The 13,514-nt window shown below is 41.9% G+C and overlaps 1 protein-coding gene across 1 annotated transcript; it reads right to left on the reverse strand.

Moving 5' to 3' along the window:
• Positions 1 to 4,375: 4,375 nt before the first annotated feature.
• LOC145805764 (uncharacterized) lies at positions 4,376 to 10,154 on the reverse strand. Its single transcript, XM_082900963.1, has 7 exons — positions 9,856 to 10,154; positions 8,731 to 9,573; positions 6,520 to 8,647; positions 5,009 to 6,433; positions 4,835 to 4,921; positions 4,646 to 4,732; positions 4,376 to 4,519 (listed from the first exon to the last, which is right to left on the reverse strand). Exons 1-7 carry the CDS (start codon positions 10,152 to 10,154, stop codon positions 4,376 to 4,378), a joined length of 5,013 nt encoding a protein of 1,670 aa, XP_082757089.1.
• Between the last annotated feature and the right edge of the window lie 3,360 nt (positions 10,155 to 13,514).

Consider the following 13,514-nt stretch of genomic DNA (forward strand, 5'->3'; position numbering starts at 1 on the left):
TTTTTCCTAAGAAGTTGTTATTGTTATGAAAATTTGGGAACCGAGGGTAATGAAAAGAAAAGAAAGATGTATCGCTTATAGCGTCGAATGAAATGGCTGTTTTCGAGAAAAGCTCATACTTATGTATATTTTGTATAAATTGTCACATTACTATTGTAGTATGATATCGAGCATTCATGATCATAGCTATCTGTAAGTTGTTATTGTTGAGGATCATGTTGAGATCCCTACTGGGCTATATGTTTATCCCACGTTGTTGAATCTTTTTCAGGTAATAAGCAGGATGTGCTACAAGATTTCGAATCTTCTTAATTGTTGGCCACGGAGCCTCTTTCTTGTTGGCGGAATGCCACATATGAAAAAGGGTTACACCCTTCTTTTGATTCTTTAATGATGTAAGCCCTCGGGCATTTTATTCAGTATGCTCATGTTGTATTTACTGTGCATTCGGACGAGAGAATTGTTATTTATTTCTACCCATGGGACTAAAGAGTTTATTTCTGCACATTATCTCTGAACTTGAAATTAAACTAATGAATTTGGTAATGACTTTGAGTAATAAAAAGTGGGGCGTGGCAACTTGGTATCAGAGCGAGCCGGGTTTGAATACTTTGGGCTCGTGGGAAGTGATTTTTACCACAGTGGGTGTACTATGTATGGTGAGGACGTTGCATATAGTTAACATGAATGTTAGGACTTTTATGTCGTATTTATGTGAGCATGGGATTGAGTTTCCTGGATAGTATTCATGGCCGGTGAACTTGCTTTGAGGTCCTCTTGGAAACACGCCTGATCAACGTGGTTTCTGATAGGAATTCCTTGAGAGTTCCGGGATAAGTGGCTATCCTTGTGGACTTAATTCGGTTATGTATTTAAATGTTTAGATGTTTATATGCAATCGTAACTTATGTTTTGAGACTAAGTGTGTCTTGTGACTTGAGTGTAGTAAGTGTGTGCCTTGGGGAAGGCTATTGTGTTGAGCACTAAGTGTGGTTTTTTTTTTGGGTTTTATAGGATGTCTACACGAGGGAGTAGAGGACAGATGAGTAGTAGGAGTGTCGGTAGAGGCACAGCAGTTCCTTTAGCACCTGTCGTTGTAGCGTCGGCTGTTGGCGAGGACGTTGCACGTGAGATTGTAAGAGCAGTGCAGGATGCTTTAGCTCGCATTGAGGGTGGCAAAGGGTGTGCCCTCAAGCTTACTAATGAGTTTTTCCGCTCCGGTCTACCAGAATTTGAAGGGGAGGCCAAACCGTTGGAGGCAGAGAGTTGGTTAGAGCAGATTACTTAGACTCTTGATATGCTCAGAGTCAAAGATGAGGAGTTGAGGGTTTCTTTGGCGACCTTTCAACTGAAGGGTAACGCGAGTTATTGGTGGAAGTATGCGAAGAATACTGTTGGTAGCACGTGGGTTGCTTTTACCGAGGCCTTTTGGGCCAAGTATTTCCCTCCTTCTGCTCGGGAAAGGTTGAGGGAACAGTTTATTGAGTTGCGTCAAGATGATACTCCTGTGGCACAGTTTGAGATGCGGTTTACTAGTTTGTCGAGGTTCGCTCCAGAGTTGGTGGCAACAGAAGAGCGCCATTGTTATGAGTTTGAAAGCCGGTTGTGATTCGATATCTGGGAGAAAGTAGCTGGATCCTTTTGGAAGGATTATTATACCCTAGTCGAGGCAGCGGCCCATATGGAGGCCATGGTTGTGAGTGCTGGTTGGGTTAGGGAGGAGGCCATCTCGGTAACTCCTACGGTTTGTAAGTACTCTAGACCCAGTAAGAGGTGGAGGCGAAAGCTTGCTCAATCCCAGGCTATATTTTCTTTTTCGTCAGAAGTTTCGGACTCTTCAATTGGGAGGCCCAGTGAGGTTCAGGTTCTAGGCCAGTCTTAAAGTGGAGGGCCTGCTGGTTGTTTTGGTTGTGGTCAGCTAGGCCATGTTAGGCGTTTATACCCTTTGCGTGCGAATTTTGCAAGTGTTTCAGAACCTAGTCAGACTCAGTCGTACTCGTCCAGTCAGGGACGTTATCGGTACCAGAAACGTGCAGGCCAGGCTTTGAGAGCCTCGCGAGGGGCGACTTATTAGCTAGCCCTATAGTATTACCCTGGAAGGGGACTTTTGTATTGTTGACCGGTAATGTCATATGTAAATCATTTTGTTGTTAACCGGTGTGTTGTTGGATGTTGAGGCACCATGTTTATGTATCGCATATGTATGCATATTGTGTTTGCTTAATCCTTATGTATTGGGGGCATGCATAGAATTTCGAACCCTCTTTTAAATATTGGGAAGTTGTTAATGGGATCGATGAATCCTAGTGTTGTTATATTTTGGTAGTGAATCATGAGGTGGTTATGCGGTGGCCTGTGAGCCTTGTTTAGTTTGTAAGTTGTTTGTTGAGAACGGGGGATCTGCTGGTGAATGTGTTTGGCTTGGAGGTTTCGAGAGTTGTGTGGTCTTGGCACGGTTATGTGAGTTTTGTATCTCGGGTTAACGGGAAATGGTACTAGGGTGTTGTTTGGTGTTTTGAGTTTTTGTTTGTTATTGAATCTGTTGTGATTCCATCAGTTATATATATGGGTAGTGTCCATATTGTGACTTGCTACCGGTTGGTGACCATATAGATAAGACGAGTTCGTGGTGTTATTGGTTATTGGGTGTAGTTTGTGAGGAGAAGGAGAATTTCTTGAGCGGATGCTAGCGGCATTCTTTGAAAGGAAGAACAGCTTATGTTCTCAAGCAACAAGAGTAGCGTTGGTTAAAATTACCCTTCGTATTTGGGGCTGTGTGATTGAGGTCGACCATGTCGGTCTTGAGTTGAGGAGATGGGCAGGCTCGCCATGTAGGCGCGGGCGTGATGATTCCAAAATTTTGGGGTTTGTATAGGGAACTCCGTGTTTGGGGTTAGTGGTTTGAGTGGCACATCAGTGTGTGGTTTACTGAGTATAGAGGTTTGTTGAGTTGATTAGTCAGCTTGTTGGTGTCGGGTCTTGGGTTGACATTGGCCACCTTGAGGATAGCCTTGATCGCTATAGGCATTGTATATTGATTAGGGAAAACTGAAACTAATCATCCGGAATGTGTCATTGAATTTGACGGTTAGAATAATACAGCAAATTTGTGTATTGGTTAGTCATTGTATATGATAAGTATTTGAATACATGGGTGCCGGATCCCGTGGATGAAATTTTCGTAAAATGGCCATAAGAAAATAATTGCACATGGGTGCCGAATCCCGTGGACGCAATTTCCGTAAAATGGTAGTTTGGAGTGTTGTTCGGCCAGGTTCTGAGCCATGTTTATGATTTTAAATTGATTAAGTAAAGGAAGGTGGAATGAAATTGCACAATCATGAATTTCTTATGCCTTATGTGTTGATAGCAAAGTGTTTATTTCTATTAACTATCATCATAGAAATGTTATGCTATGTGTTGGTTGTTGCTAGTGTTATCTTGAAAAGGAGTGGACAATAAATTCGTCCTGGATGTTTTGGCCTTTTAAGGGCATGGTCAAAAGGAAATGTTGAGGATTTGATTTAATTTGAATGTTATGAAAATTTCCAAACGAGTAGTTTTGAGCAAATAAACGGGAGATGTTTTTGGGTAACACTGTGTTTATGAAAAATGTTTATAAAACTTTTGAGTTTCATTTGGAAAATACAAAATTCGATTCGGAATGTTAACGTTGAAAATTTGATTATCTTTGAGAAATGTTTTTTTTTGGGTAAGTAAGAAATAAATAAAACAAGAAAATTTACACGATTACAAGGGGCATACCCCAGGCCCTACCCCAAACTACAACGACAACGACCAAACAAACAACTGGCACCAGAAAGGCAAGCCAACCACAAAAAACAAGGAACTCTAAACAGCCAGAGCAACTAAGCACAAAAGACTTGTTCAAGAACCATATCCCACAGCAGATAGGGAGCTTGCACAAGATCTACACCGTTACAAAGAAGCACCGAACTGAGATAATACAAAGATCATCGTGAATACCAAAAAAAAACAGCCCTTATCTTAGGCTTAAACACATCCAGATCTTTTTTTTTTTTTGGGTGGATAAGTCATAAAATAAAAGACAAAAAACTTACACCACGACAAGGGGCATACCCCAGGCCCTAACCAAGCACTATACAAGAACCAAAAGAACACATCCAGATCTAGTAAACAAAGAACCCAAAAAAAAGGGACAACGTTACAATACACAATAATAAAAGTCCCACCATACAGATATATATACAAGCAGAATTTAAAACAGCTTATGAACCCACTGAAGTGCCAAGGTAAGGCGCACCGTGCTGCCATCACCGAAAAGCATCTCCACACAGCATAAAGCTTCCCCGAGGGGCGCAGGTTGCAGCCACCTCCACACCACCAGTCAACACTAAATTCGATAGCAGGCACATCTTGTTGCCAACGCCCAAGAGCCTTCCCCAACATCATCCAACTTGCAACCGGAGTCCAATAACAGTCCCAATAGCAGTACAAAGCGCCAGTAATAAACCCACCAGACAGTTTTATATTTCACCTGCCCAAAGAGAACTAGCTAGTAAGTGCCAATATTACATGAGACATCATAGAGAAGGAGGAAAATAAATCTGGGAATATGAGACCTCCCATCACTCGGCCCACATCTAATAACAACACTCCACACAGTATATGTCCTCTCTTCACTAGGCCCACATCTCTCAAACTCACTCATTATCTCAACTGATTTGCTGTATAAGGGCGCTTCCTCAACCTGTACATAAAAGTTAGTATACAGAATAACAGTTAGAAATATGATGGTGAGTAGCCTCACATCTCTCAACCCACAAGATAAAATGACATTATTCTGGCTTACTCCACTCGGCCCACATATGACTTTAGCCGAACATGTTAGAGAGTATGAAGACATCATCAAATTGGAACAAGCATCCATGACATAAATCTGCAAAAGAGTAACCAATTAGAAATCCCTCAATATATGCTCCCCTCACTCAACCCTCAATATAGGTAAACTGTCCCCGCTCAGTACACTCCCAGCATTGTTGTCCTGGGGCTGCTTCATAATTGTTGCAGGTAGATTCCATTGAGATAGATACCAATCATCACCTGCAGAGTTAGCCAGATTATACATAGAAAGCATCCTACCTCTAACCATCTGGACAATAAGGTTAGTCACAATTTTTTCAGGTTTAAACTCCTTGCTAAAAATCCTTCTATTCCTTTTAATCCAGATCTGATAGACAGTGCATAGGAAGGAGAGTTTAGTAAGAGAAGACTTCAGGGCTTTGCCTCTGGTGGACTTAGTAGCATAGACCACGTACTCCAGCCAGGTTAATTGGGGCCAACTAATGTTACACTTAACCTGAATGGCACCCCAGATCCTAGAAGAATACACACACCTGAAGAACAGATGGGAGTGATTCTCCTCAAGACCATGACAGAGGGGGCAGATGGAATTAGGGACAAGGCCGAATAGATGCAACCTATCCCCCGTGTTTAATCTCTCGTGAATAGCCATCCAGACTACAAAGCTGACCCTAGGAATGGACGGATGCCCCCAAACAAGATTAGTCCAAGGCACTTTAGTACCCTTTTCCCTCCAACAATTCCACGCGGATTGTATGGTAAAATCCCCATCCACAGTCAAGTTCCAGACAGGACAATCCTGGATATCCTTATTTGGTTTAAGCTCAAGAGGAGTGGAAGAGATCCACTCCTTGATCTCCCAAGAGTTGTCAATAGGCCATCTCCAATCATTATTAGATATGACAGCACTAACTTTAGACTCGACAGAAAGACCCGTGTCGTACATAATCCTATGCCCAAATCTGTCCCATAAAGAACCCAAAGGATGCCAATTGTCAAACCACAGAAACACCTTCTCCCCATTACCAATTTTAAACTTGATAAGAGGGAAGATATTTTTCCTAATAGACAGAATTTTCCTCCAAACCCATGAGGGGTCACTAGGCATCTTAACATGCCAAAAGCTCTTACCCTTAAGTAAGTAAGACTTAACCCATTGGCACCACATAGATCCTTCCCCTCCAGAAAACAAGAACCAAACATGCTTGGTGATAGCCGCCCTATTCCAGACCCCCATCTCCTTAAACCCTAAGCCCCCTTCACCTTTAGGCTTACATACATTATTCCAAGCAATTTTAGCACTATGCATCTTCAAATCAACACCCGACCAAAGAAAAGCTCTCAAAATGCTATCAATCTTTCTAATCACCTTCTTAGGGAGGATAAAAAGTGAGGACCAATAGACTTGCATGGAGAAAAGGATAGTTTGGATAAGTTGAGCTCTACCCGCATAGGAAAGAAGTCTATTGGTCCAGCTCTTAATCCTCTTAATGATTCTCTCAACCAGGATCTTACAATCAGTAGCCTTAAGCTTCGTAGTGATCAAGGGCACACCCAAGTATTTCACCGGAAGAGTGCCCTCAGTAAACTTAGAAATGCGAAGAATGTCATTTTTAAGCTCCCTATTGCACCCCGAGAAGAATATATTACTCTTACTAGGACTAGGGGTGAGACCAGACAATTGTCTAAACTCCTCAAGGCCTTGCTGATAAGGTTGACAGTGGCAGTATCACCTTTACTGAAAATCATAAGATCATCAGCAAAGCAAAGATTGACGATTTTGGTCTTATCACACCTCCAATGGAACTTGAAGAGGGGATCACAAGCTTTTTCAGCCAAAATTCTAGCTAAGATTTCCATAGCCAAAACAAACAAGTAGGGTGACATTGGATCACCTTGTCTAAGCCCCCTAGCCCCTTTGAAATACCCATGGAGACTCCCATTAATGCAGATTGAGAAAGAAGGACTCGTCATGCAAGCCTTGATCCACATAATCATACAAGGGGGAAAGTTCATAGCTGACAAGATGTCAAGAATGAACTCCCACCTGACATTATCATAGGCTTTCATAATGTCCACTTTCATAGCACACTTGGGAATTTTAGAATTTCTATGATAACCCCTCATTATCTCCTGAGACAAGAAGATGTTATCCGAGATCCGTCTACCCTGGACAAAAGCTGATTGCACAGGATCTACCAGATCCGGAAGAACAATCTTAACTCTAATGGCAATGATCTTGGCTATGCACTTATAGATTGTGTTGCAACAGAAGATAGGCCTATAGTCCCCAACCTTCGTGGGGTTAGGGACTTTAGGAATGAGAGCTATAATCGTACTGTTAACCTCCGAGAGAAGTTTACCAGTTTCAAAAAAGGATCTTATAGCAAGGGTGACCTCCTTGCCCACAATATCCCAAGAGCTCTTGAAAAAACCCGCCGAATACCCATCAGGTCCCGGGGCCTTGTTAGGCTTAAGGGACCAAAAAACATCCTTAATCTCAGCATCAGAGATAGGCATAGCAAGCATAGCATACTGAGACACAGAAACTCTAGTTTTCACCAAAGAATTGATCCTATCAATGCCATTATACTGGTCCGCAAAGGAAGAGCCAAAGAGGTTGGTATAAAACTGAACAAAAGCAGTGTGAATGCCACTGATCTCCGTAATCCTATCACCATTCCCCAACTCAACACTCAAGATTTTACCCCTATTAGTATTACTCCTCACCGACCTAAAGAAGAAGCTGCTATTCCTGTCCCCCAAATTAAGCCATTGAATCCTGGATTTTTGAAGAGCAAGACTCTCCTCCACCTTGCTAAGGCCCAGATACTTCTTATACTCCTCCCTCTCCTGAATCTGGAGGCCACAATTCAGAGGATCTTTATCAAGCTTGATCTGGATTGATTCCAGAATAGCTTTCGAAACTTGAACTCTAACAGAAATGTCACTGTAATCCTTTTTATTCAACAGCTTGAGGGCTGTTTTAAGCTGTTTCAGCTTTTGACAGACCCTAAACATCGGAACACCTCTAATAAATTGATCCCAGGTAGTAGACACACAATTCAGAAAATCAGGATGCTTAGACCAGAAATCAAAAAATTTGAAAGGTTTTTTAAAAGATGTTTTGGTCTCATTTATATTAACAACAGCAGGTGAGTGGTCAGAAATACCAGATGGAAGAAAAGAAGCACTGGATTCAGGGTATTTGACCAGCCAGTCCTCATTAACTAACACCCTATCAATTTTAGTAGCAATATAGTCACCATCAGCTCTTTTATTAGCCCAAGTAAATTGACAACCACCATACGAGAGATCAGTCAAATCAACTGAGTTAATACATGTGTTAAATTCTTCATTGTTATTAGACCAAACCGAAGAGCCCCCTATTTTTTCCTGGCGATATCTTATGGCATTGAAATCACCCAGGAAAATACAAGGGGAATTGGACTTGACATGGGAGATGTGAACCATTCTTTCAAAAAATGTTTTCCTCACAGTATAAACAAATGTTGCAAAAATACTGGCTTTAGTGACACGAAGCAGAACTTCACAAAAGATGTGTTGGTTAGACATCGAGCACAGTTTGACATCACAAGTTTCACTGTTCCAACACACCCACACCCTACCAGATTCAGTTGGTTGGGAGTTAGACAAAAAGGACCAATTTTCAAAACAGTTATTAAAAATCTTATTTTCATTATATTTGCTAATTTTGGTCTCCAAAACACCAATGACTTGGATATCTTCATTAAGCACAAATTTTTTAAGATCTTTATGTTTAGAAGGATCATTCAACCCTCTAACATTCCAAGAAGCAATTTTAAAAGTCATTGGAAACAAAAACAAAAAGTACATCCCACAACCAACTGAAACAGCAGTTACTTCTTCTTTTTCCTCTGACTGCTATTACCTTTGCCAGAGGATTTGCTACCTTGAACATGCTGAGTTTTTGGGACTTGAGTAGCCCCTGATGAACGCACCGTAGCTGGCATGGTATCAGCAATCACTGCCTCCAAGAGTTCTGCAGCCTGTGGGAGCACCGTTTTAGTCAATTCCATAACACTATTATGAAACATTTTAGCTTCCTTCACTGGCGTCTCTAACTCCTCCTCTGATGAACTCACTGCCACTGTTGGGATAGGATTTTCCACTACTGGAATGGTTGTTGTTGGAACATCAGGCACCAGACTGGGAGTATCCACACTTTCAGGATTCGGATCCCCCACTTTCCTCTTCCCTTTGGCTTGGACAGTAGTCCATTCCTCTTCCGGCACCTCAACAGCTTCCTCAGAGTTCTTTTGGAGAGCAATTAGGTGCGCCACCTGTTTAGATACACACTTCTGAGTATCGTGACCAAAAATTTGGCAGTGTTGGCAGATGGAAGGCAAGCCTTGGTATGCAACACGGATCAGGACTGCTTCATCATCACAGCGAATCTGGAAATAGGTAGGAAGTTTGGCGGTAGCCTCTATCTCAATGCACACCCTTGCAAAAGCCACCATGGACCCTCTAGCTGTGAGTTGATCCATACAAAGAGGACTGCCAATAGCACTAGCAATCCTACTAAGCCCATCCGGGTCCCAGTACTCCAGTGGGATGTTAAAAAACTTAACCCAAATCGGAATCTTTGTGGATTTTTCCTTGGCTAACTTCATCATCCTTTTCCATTGTTTTAGAATGAGTAAATAACCACCAATATACCACGGCCCCTCTTCAAGCACCTCCCTGCAACAGTCCGGGGAATCAAAAATAAAGAACATAAAACCATCCCCGTTGGTTAAAACTTCCTTAAGGCCTTTGTTTTTCCATAACCCAAAGGCACTGTTACGAAGGTAGTTGTAACCTACACCCTTATCTATGAAATAGCCTACCAAACATGAGTCCCATTTCTCCAGAGGATCTGATCTCCGAGGCATATTAACCACAACAGCATCATCAATCTGAGTAGGGGGAATATACCTTAGTTTGATATTAGATCGAGTTGGTGCCGCAGCCACGTTGGCTCACGATCTCTGCTGAGGCTGATTAGGCCCCACAACATCAGAGGAGCTCCTGCCTCCATTACCCCCTCTCGCCCCTCTCGCCCCTCGGTAACTTCCTCCGCCCCTTCCTCGACCACCAGACTGGTTGGGAACATTCACAGCAAGATTTTCCGAATCATTACCCACAGGCAAGACATCGAGAGTTGGACGACTCCTCCCTTCTCCTCTGATTCTAGTAACATCAAGGCTATCAGGAAGATTTTGAAATCTGTAGTCTTCGTTGTCAACACTTTCTGACCATCTAGGGTTAGAGGTCTGACCCATCGGAGTCGAAGCTTTCCTGAACAAGAGAATGATTTCCTTTACATTTATACAAAAGGTTTGGCTTTGTTGAAGCTTTTTATGCCTTAGTGTTGTTTTTGGAACGTGTTTCCCTGGAAAACCTTGCTTTGGTGGGAGCTAACTGGAGGCTTGTTGCGAGAGTAGTTTCTTTCCTAGTACTCGAGTGCTGGGTGCTGTGTGATCAGTTGGCCTTGTGTTTTGGCGTTTCCTTAATTTCGGGGACGAAATTGTCTAAGGGGGGGAGGTTATAGCAATCCCGGTTTTCCCCTTTCTTTTTTTTTATTATTCCGGACTCAGTTTCGTGGTTGATGGTTGTTGTCTGTGTTGTATTTCTATCCTTTAACTCTTAGTAAGTGAGTTTAGAAATGTTTTGGGTGTGTTTTGAACAGGTTGGTTGAGCTTTGGTCTCAAGTGTTGTTGCCCAGGTTTTAGGTGATCCGCTCGAGCGAGTCCCTTTGCGCTCGAGCGGGGTCCGCATACTTGCAGTATCTTGTGCGTCTGCAAAACTTCTGCAGATGTGTTTTTCATGCTCGAGCGGATTTTCTTACGCTCGAGCGGATTTTCTTACGCTCGAGCGGGCCTCTTTGCGCTCGAGCGAGTGTTCTGTGTCTGTGAAAGTACTGGAGGTGGTGAATCTACGCTTGAGCTGACCTTCTTTCGCGCTCGAGCGGGTGTGTTTTGCAGTTGTGTCTTGGAGCTCGAGCGGGTATTCTTGCGCTCGAGCGGGTCCAGTTTTTTTGTGCTTGACGCTCGAGCGTCCTATTTTGTCACGCCCCACTTTTTATTACTCGAAGTCGTTACCAAGTTCATTAACTTAATTCAATTTCAGAGATAACATGCGTAAATAAACTCAAGTGTTCAACTAAAAGGAGTGAACAACAACTCTCTCTTTCGAATGCTAATTAAATACAACATGAATACTTTGAATACGTTGCCCTCAGGCTTACAACATTAAATAATCAAATGAAGAGTACAACCCTTTTTCATATATGGCATTCCGCCTACAACAAAGAGGCCCCGTGGCCAACAAATAAGAAAATCCAAATCTTGTAGCACATCCTGCTAAACACCTGAAAAGATTCAACAACGTGGGATGAACATATAGTCCAGTAGGGATCTCAACACGGCCCTCAACAATAACAACATACAGATAGCTATGATCATGAATGCTCAATCTCATACTAGAATAGTAATGTGACAGTTTACACAAAATATACATAATTTTGCACTTTTCTCGAAAACAACCATTTCAATCAATGCCATAGGCGATTCATCTTTCCTTTTTCCTTTCATTAGTCCCTGTTCCCAATCTTTCATAGCATTAACAATTACTTAGGAAATAAATTCACTAAGACCACTACTCTCTCCCATCTCCCAAATATACAACATGTGTACCTTTTTCAAAGCATCTTTTCAAAATGTTCGATTTCCTTCAATTCCCAAAAGACACGAAGACACTTTGGTTTCTTTAAAACACAATCATATCTATACATGCAAGCCCTAAATAAAAAGGGAGATAACAATGTATAAAATCAACAAATGAGGCAACCCGGCCTTCCAAAACCGTAACGAACACACTCCATGATGTTCCTAGATATGCAGAAACAACAACTACAAAACTTCGCTCTACTAGCTATGTGCGTAGTAAGCCGAAGATACACCTTTCACAATAAGAAGCCAGTTTACCAGGCGCTAGCTGGAAAGGTATGGTGCCTCCGATTTTTAGCGCAGCCAATTCTGCAGGCGCTAGCTGGAAGGTAGCGGTACCTTTGATTTTAAGCGCGGGGTATAACACCAACAATCACAGCACAACAGGGCATAACCAACATATATATTGCATACACATAAACTATCAAGATACCAGCAATGTGTTAAAGTAGATGAACACATAGGCATGATGCACACACGACAATTCAACACGACCACGTCATCCTCCACCGATGACCAAGGACAAAACCTCTAGATGCATGTATACTGTACATTTATTAACAAACTCAATTATCATGAGATCACAAACCTATCAACAACCCAAGCATGGTAGTTACAAATTTATTCCCCAAATATGTGCACTCGACATGCATGATACAACGGTCCAATTCCCATATTTATTTTCTATGACTCACATAGAGTTAATGTTTCATTCTTCATTTTCAAAATCAACTTTCATAATTTTCCAAATCAACATGTTCCACCACTTATTCCAAAAACACTTTTCTCATTTTCCCAAAATCAATTCCATTCCTTTCCTAACCTTCCAAATCAATTATGCAACTTAAGTCATAATTATTAAATTAGGGTTTTTCTCCCTCTTTCTCAATATTGACCAAAAGGCTCAATCAACAACAATAAACAACAAAGACCTCATTTGAGACCCACAATACACAAGTATTTGCCTAAAGAACAAAACCCCTCTTTTAATTTATCATGACAAATATGAATTAGGGCTTTTCTATATTTCAACAACAACATGTTATTTTACACCACAAATAGGCCAATGAACAACCAAAGACAATAAATCTTTTTTTTTTTTCAATCAACCAACCCTAGGTTCCCTCATGATTTTCAAACAAACCCAACATAGGTATGGTTTTCATGCAATACAAAATTACCACATGTCTATCTATAGACGAAGTATTGAAAAAGAACAAGGAAATCCCTACCTCAAATGTAGAACCCAAGGAGAAGAAGAGCTAAACTCGGAAGTGCTCCAAACACCAAATTTCTCGGATCAAAACGTAGCCCTCAATGATCAACACACTTTTTGTAAAGGCCAAAGGTGAGGAAAACACTCCTACTAGATCAAACCCTAGAGAGAAGTTAGGTTTTAGAATGAGGAGCTCTCAAAAATTAGTTTTGGGAAAGTAAGAGAGAGAAAGGAAATGTAAAAAGTGATTTAAAATAGCCTAGCTGTCAACTGATATACGACTCTCCCGCTCGAGCGGAGAACACAACGCTCGAGCGTCAAGGACAAAAAGCTAGGTACGCTCAAGCGCAAGAATGCCCGCTCGAGCGCTAAGACACAAGAATAAAGTACATCCGCTCAAGCGCGAAAACCAGTCCGCTCGAGCATAGATTTCCCCCTCCCAGAACTTACACCAAAAAGTACTACCCGCTCGAGCGCTAACAATCCCGCTCGAGCGCGACCCGCTCGAGCACAAGAAACCAGCTCGAGCGTAGAAAACACATCTGCAAAAGTTTTACAGAGACACGAAATACTGGAAATGTGTAAACCCCGCTCGAGCGCAATAAGACCCGCTCGAGCGGACCGTTTAAAAAAAAAAAAACTGAGCAACAACAATGGGAGCTAAAGCTCTACCAACCTGCAACAACCAAGCCCAACAC

This window comes from Camellia sinensis, chromosome 13 (assembly GCF_055761805.1).
Source record: "Camellia sinensis isolate YWXY chromosome 13, ASM5576180v1, whole genome shotgun sequence".
NCBI lineage: Eukaryota > Viridiplantae > Streptophyta > Magnoliopsida > Ericales > Theaceae > Camellia > Camellia sinensis.

What these genes read in the sequence shown, in the direction of transcription:
- LOC145805764 (XM_082900963.1), bottom strand. Translation starts at nt 10,154, where the DNA reads ATGGGTCAGACCTCTAACCCTAGATGGTCAGAAAGTGTTGACAACGAA. An exon ending in AGGACAACAATGCTGGGAGT is followed by an intron (nt 4,922 to 5,008) that starts GTACTGAGCGGG and finishes ACTCTTTTGCAG; the next exon opens with ATTTATGTCATGGATGCTTG. An exon ending in TCATATGTGGGCCGAGTGGA is followed by an intron (nt 4,733 to 4,834) that starts GTAAGCCAGAAT and finishes TTTTATGTACAG; the next exon opens with GTTGAGGAAGCGCCCTTATA.